Source organism: Athene cunicularia (genome assembly GCF_003259725.1).
Source record: "Athene cunicularia isolate RWA chromosome 1 unlocalized genomic scaffold, athCun1 chr1_part2, whole genome shotgun sequence".
Taxonomy (NCBI): Eukaryota; Metazoa; Chordata; class Aves; order Strigiformes; family Strigidae; genus Athene; species Athene cunicularia.
The window spans coordinates 25,330,280-25,352,934 of NW_020799092.1; the positions used below are offsets into that span (position 1 = coordinate 25,330,280).

Consider the following 22,655-nt stretch of genomic DNA (forward strand, 5'->3'; position numbering starts at 1 on the left):
CAGCCACTCCCCAGCAGACCTGTGCTCCAGGATTCTTATTTGTATGCACCAAAATAGGAAGTTGCAAGACTCCACACAGCCACAAGTGAGAAAAAAAATCTCTGTAAAGATCTACTGTGTCGGCGCTCCTGCCATTCTTAACCTACTTTTCCCATCTAGAACTATAAAGGCAGCATTACCTCTCAAAGTGCTGATCCCAATGGATCAAAGGATGGGGGGATGCAGCCCACACAACACTGGAAGAGAGACACATAGATATGGCCTTCTTCCTGCTGCAAGCCCTCGCATCATCCCGTTGTCCTCTCCTGCTCTCAGGGCAGTTGCTGTCTATCAAGTTGAGAGTGAGAGACTTCAAAGCATGAGTGATCTCAGAAATTCAGAATGGATGGCAAACCTAACTCAGAGAATAATCCTTTGGGAGTAATCCACTGTAAAAAGCACACTTGCAAACCAAAAACAGAACCTTGAGGATGAGGTGGTGCTTAAACATGAATTGCCTTTATAATCTTATGAAACCTCAGGTCGTGATTGGAAAGGGCTAAAAAGATGAATCACAGCATTTGGCACAAATATATCCACATGCCTAAAATAAGGCACATGATTACACGCAGCTATGGCAGAAATTATATTATTAATTTGAGCTCCCCCCCACCAAAAAATGCAGTAAGAAGAACCAGAATTCCATTCCCAAAGAATTCAATTTTCTGTGAAACAAACTGAGCCCTAACATAAATGGCATTGCTACTACCACAGGAAATTACTCTACCTAAACTACAATAAAACCAAATGTTGTCAGTAAAACACACGGTTTCATAATTTGTGATTTGACAAAAGGAACAATCTCAAGAAAGTTACTTAAAACATGGGTGTTCTGCCAATTATTAGGTCTAGCATAAAGAAGAACTAATAACCAAACTGTATTTGACACAAAAGGGTCAGTACATGGGTGAGCACTGGGGGTACAAACAAGACAAGCAGATTATACATAATTGACATCAATCCCACTGACCCCAACAACAACACCACACAACCAACAATGGGTGGGATAAACGGTGACATGCAGTCTCCCATAGAAGGGACGGGAGACAACCCAGCCAACAAGCCAAACACATCAGACCAAGGAACCCACACACTCAATCTCTACACAGCCCAGTTTACAAAAGCCAGACCTGACTGGAGCCCAGTCCCAGGGAGGCAGGAGGTCCTTCCCCAGCAGGGAACTCTGCACAGGACACCCACCTCACACACAGACACTGCCCCTGCCTGCAAGGGGTCCCAGCTTTTATCCCTGCGTGGGACCCCTGACCTTGGGTTACTCACTGCAGACACCTGGGGCTCATTTACCCAATGGCTCTGTCTGCCAGGCCGGCCCCACCCTGGGGGGAAGCCTAAAGGGAAACTCACCCCCCTTTGGGAAGGGCTGTGGGAATCACCCACATGTCAGCCTTAACTTGGGGCTTGGGGTTGAAACCCCAGCATTTCAATGAGGCATTCTTAAAAGATGAAGGGCAACCCAAAAACACTTTGCAAGAGGTAACAACGTAGATAAAGAAGGGTTTTCTTAACATCCAAAATTGACATGAAACCTTTAAAAAAAGAAAGCTCTCCTTCTTCAGCCTTGACACTGAAATACTGTAGCCCCTGCAGTGAAAATGGAGTAAAAAGGGTCTTCCCATTCCCTTCCACGAGTGGGAGGGCTGAGGGGGGGATTTCAGCCCTCCACTGGCCCCCTGATGCTCGACCTCCCTCTTCATCAGCCCAGAGGAGTTTTTCCCTGTGTTGGGGCACAACGGTTTACTGTCGGTGGGTTTGGGTGTGTGTCAACAGCACACAGGGCAGCACGTAAGGATGCTATGAGGGGTTTGAGGGTGGGTTATATGGAAGCTGAAAAAATCTGTGGGCTCCTCTGATGGAAAAGGCTCAACACTGTCCCCCTTCTGCCTCCTGGGTTGGGCTGCAAGAGCTCTCCTGCCCTGGGGACGGTCACAGTCCACATAGAAATGCAAAATGCTGTGTCCAGTTTTCCCCACAAGAGTTTAAAGGTTCTTTTGAAGAGGAAGATATACAGCAGAGTTTTGGCATTGGTTTACAGGGGTAATGCTCAGGGGTGGAACATGAAAGTACTGTGAAAATCTTACACCCTTGGGGGTGGAGGAAGATGAGGAGAAAAGCCCTGCTGCCTGAATTTAACAAGTCATGTTCTCCTAGGATTAATATTTTCATCCCTTTGTCAGCCCAAACCTTCACCTTTCTGATTATTAATGATATTTTCCTGCCTGATTTGTGAATAAACTGATGAAAACTGTATCCTTTCTCCAGTTCTTCCTTCTCTTCCTGCTATTGAACAACAGTATGGAAAGGCAGAAGGATAAAAACAAGCAGGCCTTTCAAATTCAGAAATGGGAACTCCGAAGATGGAGCTCCCCCAACGCTAACAAAACCCCTGCTGCTTCTGCCTGTATCCCACAACCTGAAAAATTGAGTAAATAATACACTTACCTTCCCACAAAGGGATTAGTCCATCTGCCTCACATGTCTTCTGAGAGCAACTGTGGAATTAAAACATGAAAACACTTCTGTAGAAATGCTAAAGGTTACTAAGACTCAGGAAAATATAGTGTTGATTCTGATATATCAACGTCTGTGACCAAATCTGGCCGTGACTGTCAAAGATCTATTCATCCCAGCGGTACCTTCTTCACACCTCTGCTGATGTAGAACATGAACTCTCCTCACGCACACCCAAGAGTCACCATCAACATCTACAGGCGGCCAAGCTTTGGCTCAGACACCCAACCCCTGGAGCTACACCTCAGGTACCCCTGTGGTGCCTCAGCCTGCCCAGACCCTCCACAGGCCCCTGCCCAGCTGCCACCAAACCCCAGGAAAATACTCTCAGCATCTTCCCACTTGCAGCTGAGGGGATGCTGTCACGCTGCTCAGCTACGTGTGCCACCTGTACCCCACCGGGGGGGCAGTCCTCTGGACACCTGTGCCCCCCTACACCCCCAAGCATGAGCCCGGTGCTCCCCCAGGGCCCCAGACTTCCCGGGGAGGAGGAGGAAGGAAGGGTGGAAGGGAGTGTGTGTGTGTGTGTGTGTGTGTGTGTGTGTGTGTGTGTCCACCTGCGAAGCCACCATTCTGTGTGGGGAATGACCCCATGCCAGCCCTAGGACCCCAGCACAGGGTCCGGCTGCTGGGGTCAACGCCCCGTGTCCCCCCCCAGCCTCTCCCTCTGCTGAGAGCAGGGTGAGCTCACCCAGGGCTGATCCCCCACGGGGGCAGCACCGCCACGAACGGCCCCTGGGCTCTCAGTGTCTAGTGTGGAAGGTTATGACAAATAAACCCCCTTTTTGCAACACCCCCCCTTTCCTTTCCACCAGAGCAGCGAGCACCAAGGGGAGGCAGAGAAGATTTGAAAGGGTTTAAAGGCTTTGGCTTGCTCTGCACCTCGAAGGGACAGAGGGACCTCTTTTTCAGCTATAGTTTTAAAAAAGAATGATTTAAAAGTAGCTGAGCACCTGCCATGGGCGAGCGGTGTGTCTGAAAATGAGATTTACAGCTAGCGACTTTCAGTATCAAAATTATTTAGGAAACACACCTTCACTGTTCATTCATTTCACTGAATGAAATCGACAGCGTTAATTCCCTTGCTTCTTGTCATCTGTTTTTAGAACTCCTACATATATAGGAAATTCAGAAATGTGAGGTAACATTCCTCGATGGTCTGAAAGTTTGATGCAGGAAGCAAGCACTGAACTACCTGGGAAGTTTGTGTTTCTTTTCAACATAAATTTCACAGAACCATTCAGGTTGGAAAAGCCCCTCGGGATCATCGAGTCCAACCCTCAGCCCAACTCTACAAAGTTCTCCCCTACCCCACATCCCCCACAGCTCATCCCAACGGCCCTTAAACCCCCCCAGGGACGGGGACTGCCCCCTCCCTGGGCAGCCTGTTCCACTCTCTGACCACTCTTGCTGGGAAAACTTTTTTCCTCATGTCCAGCCTGACCCTCCCCTGTTGGTGTTTAAAGCCATTCCTTCTTGTTCTATCACTCATTCCAGCTAGTGCAGAACTGGAGAGAAAACAAAAGTGGCCACTGCTAGTGCAGAGCTCCAGCCTTCGACGTGTTTTCCGCATGTCTTGGCTCAGCAGGGACACGTGTATGGATAGGTATGAGCTTGACAGAATGGGGCTCGCAGCTTGTTGTTAGATGACGCAGAAAATTGCGGGTTAAGAAAGAAAGGGCCCTACCAGTAACGTTTTTTGCATTTCAGAAACACTTCAGTCTCATTTTAATGTTTGAATACACCCACGCAACCCAGACTAAGCTGTGGGAATAGTGATGGTGCAGCTTTGCAGCCAAGACCTGGAAAGAGTCCTGAAAAAAAGCGAGGAGCCACATCCTGGTTCTGCTGTGGTCAACTTGAACTGACTTCTGTAGGACCAGGATTTCGCCCTGGATGCGACCGTGAATAACGGAGATGACGGCAGGCAGTATATACACATGATTTAAGTTTAGGAGAGTTAGAAGCATTTGTGATTCATGACATAACGAAGCGCAATAGGAGGAAACTTTCCATAGGGAAAGGTTATTCTATAATTATCCTCTCTGCGGGCTTTTTATATTCCGTTGAAATACCTGGAATTAGACAGTCTTAGAGACAAGGCACTGGATTCACAGGCTGTGCTCGGATAGCCATAATCATTAACGGAGCAAGGCAGAGTCTTTTCTACTTCGTTCCTATGGGATATTAAGATGTGCTGTTAGGAAAGGCCATAGTTTTTGATAAATCCCTTCTTTCTTCCTAACCCCGAATCACTGATACCAAACAGTTCCCAATACACATAAGAAGAGTTTCTAAGACAGAGGAGTATTCCTGCAAAGCACTACGTATCCTTTCCTTAGACCTTTTGTCGTTGAATAAACTCAGTTTAAACTGCTGAGGGTTTGGTGCCAGATGAAGCAGCAGCAGCGGTGTGGTTGTTACTAGCTATAGTGACAGCCGGCACCGCCGAGGGCAACGGGGAAAAATGTTGTGTGAAGTTTGGGGATGCTGGATGCCACCTAGAGGATTGTCCTTGTCGTTGTCCTCAGGAAAAAGTGCTTTTCCACCTTCTCTAGGCCCTGTGGGGAGTGAGAAGAATCGGGTGGGCAACTGCCAGCTTTGCTCCCGTTGGTGGCCAAGTGCCGAAGGCTTGTGCCCGACGAGCCAGTGTAACCACACGGCGCGGTGAGGTACCACCAGTGGGACCTGGCTGGGGCCCAGCAGGCACTGAAGTCCCATCAGACCTAACGATCAGCCCCTGATGGTGTCCCCGACCAAACAAGGCACCTCTGTTTCCCATCCTCGAGCTCCATGGGAGATATCAGCCTCCAGAGAACCACACACAACGTTTGGAAATCAATCCATGCACCCGAAGGGCAACCCAGACCTGGCACTCTGGTTTGATTTCCCGTGGTTGTTGGCCACGCATTGGCAGGATGCTGGTTCAGAGCCACTAAGGGCAGGGAATAAGATTTATAAATGGGTGCAGGAGCCAGTCCACCTCTTTGGACCTCCGCTGCTCAGGTGTGTTTTCAGCTGCAGATCTGACACTCAGCTTCCACCTAGGAGGAGGTAGCCGCATCTCTCAATATCTGAGTTTTCTGTGTGCAGAAGCATCTAAGTGCCAACACCACTCCATTGCTGACAAGCTCTTGATACCGGAGCCAACGAGTGACATTGAGTGGGCACTTGGGGTGTGATTGCGAGGGGACGCTCCAAGTTCAGGTGGATTAGTTACAACCCTGCAAAGATAATATGGGGGGTGTGGGGGTGTGATTATACCAGTCACATCTAGGTTTGTGTCTGCTGTGTCTGAAGCACCATTTGGGATGTTGGAGACCAAGCCTAAAGGCTGAGGTTCTGCAGGGGCTCTGCATGGTCTGCAAACAAATCACCAGTTGACTTCTCCGTCCCCAAACTCTTTACACCTTTCAGAACTCAGTAACACAACAAATCCAAAATTTGGCTGCTCAGTGTTTCTCTGAGGTTTCTTTTTAGCCTGTCTGTTGCTACGCATCACAGCTTGTGAGAGAGGCCGAGTTTTGCGGATCCAGAGAGAGAAAGAACTGAATGACCTTTGAAGTCTATTTTCAAGCTCTTCCAGAAATTAAAGACCTGGTTCAAGAATTAGTGGGTGAATGTATTTGCTATATTTATGCCCTTCTAGCCTATGAAATCTGCAAAATGCCTGATATCTCTTTTCCATCTTGCCAGAGGAGGGTGCACACTCCGTATCCCCATGCCAGCTTCCCAAGCGGGAAATCCACCTACTGGTGCTTGCATGGGATTTGCCACTGCAGGAAAGACAGTGGTTTTTTTGTCTATGACTGGGACCATTTCTCAGGCATTTGCTTCAAGAAAAGGGAATGAAAATGTCAAGCAAGAAACAGGTGACTGATATAATTATCTTTTAGCTTCTAACTTGCCTGACACTGCAACAGAAGTGGTATGAATAGTCGGGAAAGAGATACCACCCTCACTGTAAAATTAAACACGCCTTCTGTGCTTTACTGATTGCCATCACCTTTTGTTGCCTTGGAAATTCTCCTGCTCAGGCACTTTCCCTTGTTTAAGGTGACACACACAGCCGTTTTCCCCAAATACCACTTCTATGCTTTCTGTCTGTTGCTGCACTACCTCAAGGGACATTGTCCACTTCCTCGTGCCCTTAGGGCAAACCCTCACTCAGTGCACACTGAAATAAAGATGCACAAAAGAGATGAGGACATTTCTACCCTTCCCATCCTTCTATAGACACATCTTATAGATGGGAATTCTCACTCTGGACTGGAGACCAGGATAAATTTCTTTCGAAATAAACCAAGATTTCTTGTAGTGGGATCAAAAGTATCTAGATTTACTGCCATGCTCCCCTTAAAGAGTATGCAGTGCCCACTAAACTGAGCGCGCGAAGGGTGGATGATGATCTGTCTGTCCCGGGCGGGGAGTCCCTGCTGTATACGCTGGCCAGAGAGCAGCACTGAGGAGAAAAGATGGAGCAGCGGCCAGGGAAGACAACCCACGCCCAGAGGAACCTCTTTGGCCCCGTAGACCACGAGCAGCTGTGGCAGGACTTCCAGCACATGCTGTACAACAGTGTTGAGGGGGTCCAGCAGAAGGGGAACTTCGATTTCCTCTGGGACGTGCCAGCAGAGGGGCTCCTGCAGTGGGAAGAGCTCAAAAGCCAGGAGGTGCCCACCTTCTACCACAGCTGCGTGGTGGGAGATGGTCAGAGACCACTGCAGCACCTGAACTGGCCCCTGGGCAGGGAGGACAGGAGTCACCGTGGCTCAGGTGGCACTGACTGAGAAACCCAAAACTTCCAAGAAAACAGGGAGCAAGAGGATCTGGGAAGGGAAGAAGACGAGACAGACATGGTTAGCAGGTGTGTGAGGCCCTTGTGTGGCTCGGATGATCCAACCTGGTCCCAACAGCTGCTTAGAAATTCTTTGATGGGCCCGTAAATCTGTGATGCTTTAAGAAAGTGCAGCCCTTCAAAGAAGCAGCTGGAGGAGAAGGAAGGTACACTCTAAATGCATGGGCGTGGGGCTTGTGGTTTTTGAAGGTGCTGTGTCACAGCCCTTCTCCTAGCCCTGAGCACTTCTTGCGGGAAGATAGCTTGGATGGTTTGAAGGGCTAGATGTTTAAAAAGACAGGCTAAGAAAGGCAGTGAGGTGATTTCTCCATCAGGAGCCCAGCAGGAAAGCAGGGTTGCCCATTGGATGAGAGATTTTGCTTTTTTTTCTTTTTTTTTGTTTGTTTGTTTGTTCGTGGGCACCCTTTCCCGAGTGCAATAAGGAACACCATTCAGCCAGCTAAGCCTCGGGAAGAAGAGTAGAAACCAGAGAAAGCAGCCGGGTCTCCTGCTAACTTCAGCTTGGATATTCTACTCAGTGAAGTCATCCAGGAATTTTAAGGGCAAATCGATCTTAGACTTGGCCAGGTGGCAGGGGGGGTTAGATTTTCAAATGCCTCTCATCAAGGACTTGCTGCCAGGAGTGGGTTTCAGCATCCATAAAAAGAGCTTTAGGTTTTTGAAAGTCCTCAGCATCCTGCATGCTAAGCTCTTCTGAACATCTGGCCCCTCATTTTCTCTTCTCAATGGGATTTGAACTTGGACTAAAAATCTAATCCTATATATTAGATTTTCCCTTGTTTTGGTTTATCCAAGACTGAGGTTTTCAAGACGTAAACCAAGGGTTTTCTTTCAGGAATTTGATGTGAGACACCAGCTTGAAATTGGCTAGAAGATAATCGACGCTAAGGTTTCAGGAAACACTTTCTGAGCAGTGATGTCGATCTAAGTCAGACAATAGACTAATTTGCTATTTGAGGGTATGAAACTTAATTGCTGGTGAGAGGTTCAGGAAGAGGTTGGAGATTAATGAAGAGTGGAACATTGCACGCTGGAGAACAGAACAATGATATTTTAATGAGTGCTCTTTTCTTCTCCAAAGCACTTAACAGCCATTAACTAATTAACAGTATAATTTACAGGTAGGAGTACAGAAGTGTAATTCAGAGCACAGTGTTGTGATGGTTTGAGGGAACTGCTGTTCAATTATAAATCTCTCACTAGGTGTGTGGGAGTAAATTATGCAGATATTTCCAGGGGATATTTTTCTTCCGTTTGGTTTTCCCCAGGCAAGAAACATTTCATCAGGGGATGTGGAAACCAAAATACCACGCTGCACAGTTTAACACTTTCCCACATGTGTTTTTATAAGAGAAAACACTTTAGTCTGACAACAGTACCCTTCTCCCCAAGGAATCTGGGTGTGCAGGATGGGCCAGAAAAATCGTTTTGCAGTCTTGGTGAGGCTTGGTGAGGCTTGGTGAGGCTAGTCCTTCTCTCAGGGACACACACATACATCTTTCTTATTGCTAGCTGAGGGTGCAATTGCCAGGTAGGTGCAGTAGAAGTTTCCCTCTAGCTGCAGGAACCTCGTCCCTCTGGGCATGGCTGAAGTAATTCAGGCAAAAATGAGCCAGGGAAAATCATACCTGATGATACAGTCTGACGCCACGCTTCCACCCCTTCGCTCATCTTCTGCCATCCCGTACTGAAAGGTTAGTTTAGGATTAGGATCTGAGGTTGGATTTGAACCCAGTTATCTGCATTCTGCTTTGGTCAACAAGAACACTGTAATGTTTTATGTTAAGATCCAACAATGTGCGTTTAATTTAGACTTTCGAAGGCAGCTGTGGCCCATTAAATAAATATCGATATATTAAAATCCAGCCATGGGGTTTTGTGGACATTGGCGCCTCCCGAGTGAAAGGAGCAGAGGTTTTCCTGCAGCATTTGGCTCCTCAGACATGCAGAAAGCAAACCAGTACGAAAGTAAATTTTTCCTTCTATCTCCTAACCCTTCTATGTAGACATATTCCGTCTCCACTCTCTCTTTTTCACTGCGGACCCAGAGTGGTTCTGCTCTGTTTTCTGGGAGAGTATCGAATTCAAAAAGCAGCTCTGATAACAGGCTATAAGCCTTTTTCACTCTTTCCTTTCTTTTCTTTCTTTCTTTTCTTTTTTTTTTTTCTTTTTTTTTTCACTAATCGAGGTTGCCAGCTCTTTCACTCCTTTTCCAAACCTTCTGGCTTGCCTGATTCTGATACACTTAGACCTTGGCTGTCCTGGGAGACATCCATAAATCCTTTTTTTCCTTTGCTAAAGGTCAGAGAGAGAAAATTGGTAGAAATCCTGTCTTTTCACTAGCAGGTCTTACTTCTGAAGCAAATTGTTCATGCAAGATGTTTGGGAGAAAATGGGGAGGAAAGGAAAGCAGGTATTTTGGTATATTTAAACAAAAATCTTTTCCTCCTAGGTCCCCATGGCCAGGCTTTCCTACTGACAGGCTGCAGGCAGCATTCTCCTCACTTATGGCAGTACAAGTGCTCTTTGGAATCTTTTAGGCAAACCAACCAATTTCCATGGACACTGTTTAGCATCTTAGATGGAGGCTGAACCATCTGAATATGGCTCTGGGGAACCTGCATCCCTCTGGCTTTTTAAGCTCCTCCATCAATTTTGAAACTAAGCTCCATTATGTGGGTGTCTGAGCAATGGGGCTCTTGCTAGAATTCTTCACAGGCAGAAATGGCAATACCAACTGCTGAGGTCTTTGCTGAACTTAATTGACTAAGCATAATTCCAAATGCATTTCTTTTGCTAAAATAAGATGAAAGATAGCTATATAGGAGTCTTTTAAATGGAAGAAATAAGTAGTAAGGATTACATTTGGTAATGTAAGCGGATTTTTCTTACTGCTGTTCCTTTCCTCTGCTGCTCCACTGAGAGACTACAGCAGGTTATAGAAATAGTAGGATTTGCTTTTCTACTGAGTTAGCAGTGCATCACAGAACCGCAGAATTGTTCAGGTTGGAAAAGCCCCTCGGGATCATTGAGTCCAACCCTCAGCCCGACTCTACAAAGTTCTCCCCTACCCCACATCCCCCACAGCTCATCCAAACGGCCCTTAAACGCCCCCAGGGATGGGGAATGCCCCCTCCCTGGGCAGCCTGTTCCACTCTCTGACCACTCTTGCTGGGAAAACTTTTTTCCTAACGTCTAGTCCTCCTGCCTGGCAGAATATACCCTCCTTGGAATTACGTCCTGCTCCAGAAGTTTAACTTGGGGCTAACTCAGACACTCCATTGCACTGTGCCGTGCAGATGAAGGAAGTTGGCTGCAGGAATCTTGCTGTACAGACTCGGATAACAAAGCCTGCAGAATTCCAATCATCCCACCAATGCCCTTCTGCATCAAAATTAATGCAACATATGCTGCGAGGACTTGATAGTTGTTGTCAATTTGACTGTATGGAAAGCTCACATTTAAATACCGTGGAGACCGCGTCCTCAACTGAAATTGGAGCAAATTCATTACTATGAATACAAAAAATTTACACCAGGTAGATCCCATGAACTCTAAAAATAAACACTCATCTAGCTTCCATTTCAGCTAATTCTGTTCTGTGACCTGAAAAAAAAATATCTTTTTCTGTGTGGGAGTGGGAGGCAGGGAAGGAATTCACAGGGAAACTCCCATGTCATAATTACAATTCTGTAGTTCAGGCTGATTTATGTTTGCACCTGAAACAAAGATTCAACCACACGTGCTTATGAAAACACAACGAGCGTTCTCCCTGTGAGCCACAGTGCTTACTCTCCAAGCAAAGAATTAATTACAATCCAGTGACAGTGCAAGGTTGAATTTGCAGTTTAATCTAATAAGCAGAAATAAAGTGCCCCATATATATAGTTGATGTTTTACTGAGTATTTTTTGTTACTTTTAAGGAGGGAAAAAAAAACCACTATTTCTGTCTGGAAAGTACTGCAGTAGTGGATCTAAAAGTTGGATTGAAATGTCTCATTGCTCAGCTTGCATAAGAGGGTCCAAAGTCTTTTGATCTCAAATGGATAAAAGCCAACGCATTTCCTTTGTTTTGGCTGGTATTACACAGCTTTACATGGAACATGCTAAAGGTATTTGTTTTGTTCGTTCACGAGCCATACAGAAGTCTAAGTGACTTCTTCAACACGGAAAAAGAGAGATTCCTTGGGAAGCAGGTGCCATCAGTGTCATAGCCCTAATTATGTGCTGTCCTCCAGATTACTACTCGGCAAAGAAGCGAATCAAAACGAATACGCAAGACGCTTCAAAGAAGGCAGCTTCTTGAAAGCCAGGAGAGGACTGGACTGGAGCAGTTGGAAACATCTGCCAAGCTTCCTCAACCTTCAGAAACCAGGAGCGCAGGCTGCAGACACTCAGGGGCATCCCACAGACGTGTATTCCTGACAGCAGCAGTGAAAATAGAATATACTTTAATTAGGACGGGGTCAGGCCAAATCAGCTGGGGTCACTTCGATGAGAAATGACTGGCCTTAAAAACCGCTGGTAAGCAAGTTTGAACACTACAGAAATTGGCTGGGGCTAACGTGCATTAAAAATCACTGTCCGTGAGAAAGTGGTAAACAGTTAAAACAACGGTACACGTGTAATAATGTGCTTGGACATGTTGGGGCCTTCCATACTGTCACGTCTAAAGGTACCCTCTTTTTTTGGTTTTCACAGGGACAGCTTCCTAAGTTTCACCATCTCAGTTTTGCGGGTCTGACACTTAAAAAAAAAATCCCAGCCTTTTCTGTGATATTTTCTCAGGTACAGAATTTTGTGCTCAAAACTATTCAGGGCGTAAGTAACAGCGCTTGGGTGTTAGCTGGGATGTAAACGGAGAAAGCTGAAATTATTTAGGAACTTTTCCACTTATATCCGCAGCGATTTCAGCCCTGTGTCTGTGCCCCACACACAAGAATTAGGTTGTTAAACTTAGGGGAAGAAATTTGCAGATATATTCTTGTATCTTTCAAGTCATTCCTGTTCACAGCTGGGCCAAATCCAGCCTCTAATTTGGGTTGTGCTGTTCCATTTAGGTCTATGAGCTTGCACGGTGAAAACAAAGATAAGATTCGTGGTGCATTTGTCCACGGTGTTTTAACATGCCCGCTGCTTGTAAGAACATTGTAAGAATGAGGGAGATGGTTCTGTTGCCCTTTTGTGCTTTTTATTCACATCACTAATCTTTCTATAAGAAGAGAAGGGGCGTTAAAACCACTGAAATGTTAAACGCGCAACAAATTTTGCTTTTCTATGGCGTTTGTTGCCATATACTTCTCCATCGCCTACTTTTTATTTCCCTTTTTTATTCCCCTGCCTAGCTGGGATAATTGAAATTTTACAGCACATAATAATCAGTGAGTAAACCAGAAAAAGAAACCTATAAAATACACGCTCTAAATTATACTGCTGCATATGGCCTTAAGATGCTTAATGAACTCGTTTGGAAAGAGCTCTGTAAATGTCAGGTTTTTAGAATGACACGAGGTGATGGATTGCTGCTTTTTGTCTCGAATCTAAACAAACTAAGGTTTTTTTCTTGGGTAGTAAATGTAACGTGCTGGGGTGTGTGTGTCAGGTGTATGCAGACACGGTGTTAGCAAGCCATACACCCTGTGCTACATCCACCATCAAGAGGGTTTAGCGTGTTTCTTTTTTTTTTTTTCCCATTAAGAACTACAAGTGTTTAGACATAAATAAGAGTTGGATTTCCCCCAAATGGCGCAAGACAGTGATTCCAGTCTGTTTCTGTACGCGGAGATAAAGATATTCTGTGAATTGCAGGGTCAGAGCCTGTTTCCAGCTACATACAAGATGCACGAGCTGTGATTTTTCTCTCTTGAATTTTTGATTTAGTTGGGAACCAACCTTGCTCCAGCTGATGTCAAAGGGAGATTTACCCAAATGAAGCAGCACGAGGGCCAACCTGGCAACTGCCGCTCACAGAACCTTCAGTGTGTTTGTGGGCCAGGCCAGTCTGCTACAGGCTTTTCAGCCCAACGAGATGTAGCATAAAGGCGTGGGACTGGGCTTCTTGTATATTTGGTTTTATTTTTAAGCTTTATTTGTGTTTACAACAGTCTAATCCATTTTACTTTATTAAAAGTGCGGTGATTTTCTCTAATTAAGAAAAATTACACAACTATTTCTCCACGCGTTTGTGACTTTAAAGCAGACCAGTGACACCGTGAACCTTTTTGCTTTGTAGCAAGGTTATTTGCAGAAATACTTCCTGACCCAGGTGGCATGAGCTGTGCATAAAGCCCTAACATCACCATGCACCAGGTTATCATGAAGTAGCTGAGTCTTTTTTCTTTCAAGGGGAAAAAGGATGCTTCTCTCTATTAGGAGATATAATAACTGTTATTGTACTGCTGTCCCAAAGAAAGAAGAAAGGATTTTTTTTTTCATATTAATTCCAAAACAGCTCAGTGCTTAAGTATACCTTTAAAAGGAAGTATCTTCCTTAAATGCTTTGTAGTCAGGACACTATAATGTCACATGAAGTCATAAAACAATTGCTTAAATTATCAATAATACAGGTTTTGGATACCAGTGCAGATACTGACCTTAGCGTGGAATTTCAGAATACTCTGAAAGGTGCAGACCATGGTTGAACATTCAGCCTGTCCGTGTTTGTAGCACCTCAGTCAGCCGTGATGGTGACAGAGTTCCGGGCTAGGGTAGAAAAGAGTGTCCTGCTGATTAGACAAGGTGATTTAACAAGTGCCAGGCCAAGAGGGAATGGCCTCAAGCTGCCCAGGGCAGGGTCAGGCTGGCTCTGAGGAAGGATTTCTGTGCAGAAGGGGCTGTTGGGCGTTGGAATGGGCTGCCCAGGGCAGGGGGGAGTCCCCGGGATCCCTGGAGGGGTTGAAGAGTCGGGCTGAGCCAGCGATGAGGGATCTGGGGGAGTTGGGAACGGTCAGGGTGAGGTTCATGGTTGGGCTGGAGGAGCTGCAAGGGCTTTTCCAACCCAGATGATTCTGTATTTCTGTGATGTCTTTCTGCTTGCCATTTATACATTTGCTTTTTGGCTTCTGAAGTGACACAATATAGGAGATGAGGATACACAGTAGCACAAAAGAAAGGGTGAGGGAAATACTGCTGTCACACCAGTGTTTGCAAATAGAAATTCTTGTACTTATCCTCCCCTGGTGCTCACCGTATTACGGCTGCACTGATCTGTGGTGGTGGAACTGCCTTGATTTATGCCAGAGGAGAACTGAGGCTGAGATGTTTTGCACTAGTCCTTGTAGCAACTTTACAGGATGAATGCACAAGCAGCTAGCTGTGTAAAACCATTGCCTCCTTTCTACATACACGGGTTTTAAAAGATAAAGAAAAATGGTTTCTGCTATAGTTTTTTGTGTGTGACAGCCAAAAATAACAGCAAACCTCTGACCAGTGTCTGAACTTCATCATCAAGAGGGTAGATAAAGTGTGTCTGTGTTTCATTACCATGCTGATGAAGAAACAGTGAAACACTCAATATTTCATTATTCTGTTCAACTTGTGAATTGCACTTTCTTTTTCAACACTGTATGCACAAGGGGATGTGTCATTAGGTGGCAAAGCTGTAATAATAATATTTTTTTAAATAGTAGGTGGGTCTAAAACATTCCCGTTCTTTAAATGAGGCAGCAGACCTGACTGAAGCAGCAATTTGCCGAAGCTTTGATCCGGAGACTTCCCTGGGCGTAAACAGTGCGTTGAACACAGCAAGCCCAATCCTGTAACAAAGCTGTTGAGAACTTAGGTGCTGACTTGTGAGTCTGACAGGCTGCAGGAGTCTGTGGCTGTCCATCAAACGGCCCAGGGAGGCACTTTCTCATAATGAGAAGCCGGGGGATGTGTTCAGACTTTGGGCGTTCAAAGCAGGGTAGCAGCACTTGTGCAGCTGTGTGAGGATTACACAGCAGAAGGGAGCCTGCAAAACCTTGGTGTGCTGAGGGGTAGGTACAACATCTGCCCGAGCCCTCCTCCTTCCCTCTTTTTTTTTTTTTTTTTTTTTTTTTTTAACAGCCACAACCTGGCTTCCACTGATACCACGGTGACCAGCCTATACATTAGGGAAAACAGCAATACTTTTTTTTTTTTTTTTTCCATCTGAGATAAATGTGTCCCATGGGCTACACAACCTGAGCTGAAAATGGGACAGAGCAAGCCCAGAAGACTTGTTTTATGTTTTGTACAAACATTGAAATAATCTCTCAGGTATGGATTGTTTCATTAAATTCCTCCCAGCAGCAACTAGAGATGGTTGGGTGAAAAAGCCAGGTCAAGAGATTCTCCACGTGCTTCTAGTTATTTTCAGGGTGATGCAAGTACAGCTTTCTTCTACTTAAAGCAACTCCTCTGAAGTACCTTTCTGCCGGGTGGTATTGGTTTCTTGGAGAAACTATCAACTTGCTATGGCAGATGCTTTATTATTTTACCATTATCTTTTGGATCCTCGTTAACAGACTTTCGGCGTGGGCCTTAAGATCACAGAAATGTTTGGCTAGAAGGGAACCTAGAATCCCCCTGCGCTGAAGCAGGATCAGGGTTCGCTTATTCCAAAGCTTGTAAACCGCCATGTGAAATTATTTGCTCTGCTCACATGGCAAATCTCAGGGGTAGCCAAGGTCAACAACGTTCCTCCTGCGATTCAGAGGGTCTATGTTATACAAGACTTTTTCTTTCAGGTATTCATTTTGCTTTGCTTGTTTTGTTGCAACGCTGTAGACGCACAGCATGAGCTCCACGTAAGCAAGCTGGTGTGTTGAACCATTTGGCTGTCAGATGTGGATATTTGCAATGCCACCAATAAATGCTGGTGCATAAATATGTATTAACAGCAAAAGAAGTTGAATTTTATTCTTTTTAGGAAGGTGGTTCTTGTTTTGTCTCTGCGGTGCTCTGACCGGCCTCCCTACACTGACCCCTCCATGCTACTCCACTTTCTAAAATTCATCACTTCCATGCACCAAGTATTGAATCGGGCTGTGTGGTACTATAAGCTAAGCTGACTACAGCCCAGAAAATGTGTTTCTGCCGCGGATATTTCATAGTTTCCCACTGAGGTGTCGCAAACCATATAGGAGGAAACGATTTTATTTTTCTCCCTCATTTTCTAAGATTTTTTTGCTTAGGATAATGCTGCTTCTCTTACTTTCAGCAATCTGTTCCCTTGGCAAGAAATACGACTATCAGGTGTTTAAAATTAAAGTTGTTAAAATCAAATTTGCAAAGGCAGGAGGGTTTGCCCCAGTGTCCTGGACATAGTCCAACTTTGGTAATTATGTCTCGCCTAACTAAATCCTTCTTGCAGTTTCAGGGCATTCTTCCTGTCCCGCTGAAATCTGCTATGGAAAGCTGCTGTGACATGACATGTTAAACATCTGCCGTGTTTTTACCCAGAAGTGGCCATGCTTCAATAGGAGATGAAGTGATTTATAATATATGGCATGCATACACACAGGTTTTTTTTATTACAGTGACTTCTACTGAACTGGAGGAGTTACTTAGGACTGGCACTTCTGAAAACAAAAATTAGCTCGGGATCGAAATATGGATTTAAAGGTCTGATTCTCTAGGTCCCTCTTTCAGATGATCTTTCCCAAACCCATCTCCTTCCGTTGTAAGGAGGCGCTGAGAAGTGGCAGGTTCCTGTGACGAACCGTGTTTATAGGAGAATAACCTTCACCCTGCCCATTAATCCCCCCCACAAAAGCGAGGAGCATTCCAAAGCGCTGAGCTGCTTTGGCAGTCTAGGGGTAAAACCAACACGTACACACCTGCAAAATAAATATTTTTCCCAGTTTGGTACAAACATGACTTCTCTTCCCGCACGGTTACGTCAGCAAGAGGCCAATGACAGTAGTTTGTCCCACTGCAACGGTGGTGGGCCAAGGCAAGGAGTGGAAAGGAGTGCCCTGGGCAAGTGTTTTGCAGCACTGGCTGGGGACCTCTCGCGCTCCCTGAAACTTCAGGAGAGGATCCACATAGCAGTTAAAAGCATTTTCAAAAAAAAAAAAAAAAAAAAAAAAAAAAAAAAAAAAAAAAAAAAAAAAAAAAAAAATCACAGCAGAGCAGCAAGGAAGCCAAATGGAGAAAATACGCAGGTGTGCAAAGATCAGCCCAGTGTTTAGCTGCTGTAAAAGAAACTGTTGTAGCAGCAGTAATACAATTGGTCTGCTGACTCATTTCCCTAAAAGTTTAGGTGGTCCTTGGCATGAAGAAAGTGGAGACACTCTCATGATCCCTCTGGAAAAAGAGATACTCACAGGACCCAGGTAATGCATAGCGTTTACTTCTGGTTTTAAAGAGTCAAGCGTTTTTACACTTTAAAATTGTAACGTTATAATGAGCTCAAAAAAACTTTATTATAAATATTTTTAAATCCCTGTCTCAGATATGTCCTTGGAGCTGGAGCCATGCCACTAAGTAAACGATGAATGAAATTTCTTTAAAACTCGGCCATAGTAAAACTCCCATTCTAATTGTTACGGATCATCTCCATCCTGTGTTTGGTTACACGGGGTAATAGGGACCATCTGTCTCCTTTCTTTCCATTATATGGATTTATATCTGTGTTTTCACTGACATAGTGCACAGACCCTCCCAAATGTGTGTTAAGAGAATGTGCGTACCCAGGAATGACCAACCTTTCTGACTTTGCAAGCCACGTATCAAATTCTTCCTACAGCCAAGAACCACAAGATGCAGGTTTTGGCGTGTCGAGAGGGAAGCAGAGAACTCCAGGAATTAATGGGAAACGCCAGCAACTCCCTTTTGCTCCCACCAGTCTGTCAGGACACCGGGCTGGGTCGTGGAGCAGCACAGGGATGCTGTTACCAGCAGCAACATCTGGCACTGTCTTGCCTAAAGGAAAACAAGAGACATTATCTGAATCTCTGTCTTTTTATAGGTTTTTATACAACCTTTTATATAACCTGCTCATATGCAGCTGTTGTGGCCACGCACATGCTTGCACACAAAATCTCACCAGCAATATCAGGACCCTGTGAAACAGAGTGTGTTGAGCTCAGAGAGGAAGGATAGAGCTGGGGACGAGGGGTGGAGAGGCTCATGTCAGGCACCTGAGCCACATAAAAAGAGCATCAGGATGTCACCAGCCTTTGGGGAGAAAAAGTTTATTTCTGTTGAAGAAAAATTTGTGTGGCTCAGTGCCTTTGACCGTGGCTTCAGAGTGAAAAGCTGCAGTGAAATTTCCCTTTTCTTCAAAGCCAGGTTATTTAAAATCCTGCATCAGTTATCAGCTGGCTGGTCTGGCCCGACAAGGGCAGTGCTGGGGGGAGCAGAGAGGTGGACATCCCCCTGCCTCCATGGCAGGCACCTCCCCTGAAGGTTTCTTAGCCCCAAAAAAAGGGCAAGGGGGTTACTGAGAACTGTAAATCAAGCACAGAGAAGATAAATAAGTTTTACAGCACAGCTACTTTAAGCTACAGCTCCCCCTTCTATGAATGCACCTTTTGCTGGAATATTGCAATAGTAGACTTTAAAGGCAGCCAAGCAGTACAGCACATTTCTTCACTCAGATTAAAAGCATTGTTTAAATTCTTGTGTCTAGACAATTTGTCTTGTCCTTTAAAAAAAAAAAAAAAAATAAAAAAAAGCCATACTAAAGAGTGAAGCAGCACAAAGAGGCTGGGATGTAGGATTGAGAGACTGCAGGGAATCTTTAGCTTGCCTGCTGCAAATCAAGATCGGCCTTTTTACCTTTCCACAACCTTTCTCCCTTTGTTATTTGTGGTTACCACAAAATCTTATTCTAAGATTCTCTCAGATGTTAGAGTTAGATAATGCCTTTGGAAAATGGTGCCACGGTCTGGATAAACATAGCCATGCATAAAATATTTTATGTTACAACACGTTTCATCCAGCAAGACTCCAGGGAAAAAATAAAAATAAACACACATTTATTATTTAATATAGAACAAAATATTTATACATATGTTACTGTTTATTGTGTATATGTACCCATATATCTATCTATGAAGATATAGAGATATATGTGTATTTGCATCTTATATGCAAGGACTTTTTTGCCCAATATGAAGCAACCCCATTCCAGGGATGAACTGGAGCAGCAGATGGATCCAACATAACACTCGTGTTGCCTTTTATATACTGAGGAAGCGACACAAAGCTCTTTCTGAGAGAGGGAGTCTTGCAAAGGATGTGTCCCAAGCTCCCCCAGGATTGCCAGGGACCGGGAGGGCGTCCATCACAGAACAGAATTTGGGAAACACTGGAGGTAACGTGGGATTTCTCTGGTGGCTGATGGCATTTGTTTGCATCCTATTCCAAATCCGTCAGGCCAGACTCAGCAGAGGTGACCACAGAGAATACCTGTGATGTTTTAGGGCCGTGTTGTGATTTCCCTACCTTACTGCACACTATCAGGGAAAAGACTCGCTAAAAAAAAAAAAAGCATGGACTGAAGGAAAAACAGAATGGAGATATACACATCTAAATTGTCCAACCTGGAGAAGAATAGGGTTGTTCTCCAGCACCAAAAAAGCCTGGTGATGTCAACCTCAGCAACCCATCTCCTATGACTGCTGTACCCCAGGCAGTGGAGCAGAGGATGGGTAGAATTCAACCGACAGGACTTGTTCATGGGCAAAAGAATATCTGAATAAAAAAAAAAAGAAGAAGCCACTTGTCTATAGCCACAAGAGCATCGATCTCACCAGTGAAGAGGAGGTTTTGCCATGAATCCCTGAACTCCACATGTTCAGGTGTCCACCCAACCATACACTTGCTGTGGTGTCAAAAAGAAGCCTGTAACATGATTTTCTTGATAGCAAGTTGTTTACTGTCTCCATGTCAATCTGTAGGTATTCTGCTGTAATCTGACATGGGAAGACACCATAATTTGAATTGCTGAGGTATTAACCTCCTCTCATCCGCAGCCTGTTTTATGAAGGAGATCCACACTAATGACTCAATAAAACATACCTAAACTTTGGTCATCTTACAGGTCAGAATAAGCAGACACATCCATGCAGCCACAGAACTCAATAACATCAGTTGTATAAAATGCAAATCTTACTCATGCCATTTTTCAGTCCCCACCGCGGTGTTCCAGCGTGACCAGAGCTCAGCAGGGCTGTAAGGATCCAGCAGCAACTTTGCAATTCCAGATGCCACAATTTGCTTCAGCCCACTTCCAGCTTTTTTTTTTTAATTTAATTTAATTTTTTTTTAAACTTCTCCTCTTAGGGAACAATAATGAGATCGTCTGATAGTTTCGTGAAGGTGAGTGTCTGATCAGTGTCTGAAAGAGAGGAAATGACAAAGCACCCAAGTTCTTGTTCTCACAGAGCAGAGCTTTGCAGTGAGGATGCTTGTTCGTTTTTTCTCAAAAAAACCCTCAAACTCAGGGTTTCATGCTAAGTGCAAATGAGCAGACTGCTCTGCCTTGCATATTTGTACATGAATCCAGCCCAGTGAAAAAAAAAAAAAAAAAAAAAAAAAAAAAAGACTATTGAAGGCATTGAAAAAAAAATATAATCAGTGCGTGGAAAGGGGCTTAATACATTCACAACGTTATTTAGCTCTAACAAAGAGCAGCAACCCCAGATGACCTTCTGGCTTCTGTCTCCACCCAAGTTCCTGGCCTCTGTTCAACGTCCTGGCAAAAGTTGCAGACATCCGCAACACAATGCCAAGTAGCTGTTTTGTCTGTAGATATGTAATAGAGATTAGCCGAGTGGTGGTGGGGAGCTGCTACGCATAAACCAGCACCTCCAAACAGGGAGCTGGCATCCAATTCCCATCAAAGAGTCTTTTTCCTGGTGGTGCCAAGCACCTCCTCCAGACTTCGGTGGCTGGGTAAGAAAGAAAAATTTCCACTGCTTCAGCTCGGAGAGGGTTACACGTCGCCCTCCCCAGCCCCCTCTCACGTCAGTGCCCGGGCGATTCTTTCATGTCAATGATTAACTCGATGGGACGGGGGGCTCCGACACCGCGTGAAGGATGGATTGAGCGCAGGGCCCATTACATCATACATTTCTGATGTGCTCAACCACGGATCACTGATCTGCCGCTGATTGCGAGCTAGCAAAGCTGACACTTGAATGGAAAAGAGAATGTAACCCCGTGCACATGGCTTGTTAACACCTCCCGTGTGTGATCGCTATTAAAGAGATGCCTGAACTATGCCCGTAATGGAAACAGCTTTTGTTTTCCTGTAGTAGGCTTTAACAGAAAAATTTCGTTTTGACTTTAAAAGCGCTTTTTTTTTTTTTCCCGCTCCCTTTTTCCACCAGAGGCAGGAAACGGTTCTTTCATGCGTTCAGAAATACAAATTATGATTGGCAGAACATTAGAGTGCAGAAAAAGAGCTTTTGAAGGAGATCCTGGAGGAGCAATCAAGGCAGATTAAAGGTTAGGCTCTGCACCTAGCCAGCCAATCTCCTTGAGCCACACCCCCGCAGCTCTCAGGAGTTTGTTTGTATTTTTATCACAGAACTGGCCAGACCTGCAATTTCAGTAAAATGCAAAGTGGGAAGGGAAAAATGCTGGGCTCTCCTCCTTCTCCTTCTCCTTCTCCTTCTCCTTCTCCTTCTCCTTCTCCTTCTCCTTCTCCTTCTCCTTCTCCTTCTCCTTCTCCTTCTCCTTCTCCTTCTCCTTCTCCTTCTCCTTCTCCTTCTCCTTCTCCTTCTCCTTCTCCTTCTCCTTCTCCTTCTCCTTCTCCTTCTCCTTCTCCTTCTCCTTCTCCTTCTCCTTCTCCTTCTCCTTCTCCTTCTCCTTCTCCTTCTCCTTCTCCTTCTCCTTCTCCTTCTCCTTCTCCTTCTCCTTCTCCTTCTCCTTCTCCTTCTCCTTCTCCTTCTCCTTCTCCTTCTCCTTCTCCTTCTCCTTCTCCTTCTCCTTCTCCTTCTCCTTCTCCTTCTCCTTCTCCTTCTCCTTCTCCTTCTCCTTCTCCTTCTCCTTCTCCTTCTCCTTCTCCTTCTCCTTCTCCTTCTCCTTCTCCTTCTCCTTCTCCTTCTCCTTCTCCTTCTCCTTCTCCTTCTCCTTCTCCTTCTCCTTCTCCTTCTCCTTCTCCTTCTCCTTCTCCTTCTCCTTCTCCTTCTCCTTCTCCTTCTCCTTCTCCTTCTCCTTCTCCTTCTCCTTCTCCTTCTCCTTCTCCTTCTCCTTCTCCTTCTCCTTCTCCTTCTCCTTCTCCTTCTCCTTCTCCTTCTCCTTCTCCTTCCT

General features: G+C 45.1%; 1 protein-coding gene and 1 long non-coding RNA gene across 2 annotated transcripts in view; one reads left to right on the forward strand and one right to left on the reverse strand.

The window, feature by feature from the left end:
* LOC113491618 overlaps positions 1-3,202 on the reverse strand; it is a 22,670-nt gene extending 19,468 nt beyond the window's left edge. Inside the window, exons 1-2 of the long non-coding RNA XR_003397630.1 lie at positions 3,126-3,202; positions 2,500-2,549 (exon numbers count right to left, since the gene is read on the reverse strand). This is a non-coding gene — a long non-coding RNA (uncharacterized LOC113491618). The remainder of the gene's footprint in view (positions 1-2,499; positions 2,550-3,125) is intronic.
* A 2,918-nt stretch (positions 3,203-6,120) lies between these two features.
* On the forward strand, positions 6,121-11,799 carry CDKN1B (cyclin dependent kinase inhibitor 1B). Its single transcript, XM_026868110.1, is given in 4 exon segments — positions 6,121-6,180; positions 6,999-7,333; positions 7,335-7,435; positions 11,666-11,799. Coding segments are annotated over 4 exon segments (564 nt in total). The 3' UTR covers positions 11,734-11,799.
* The last annotated feature ends 10,856 nt before the right edge of the window (positions 11,800-22,655 follow it).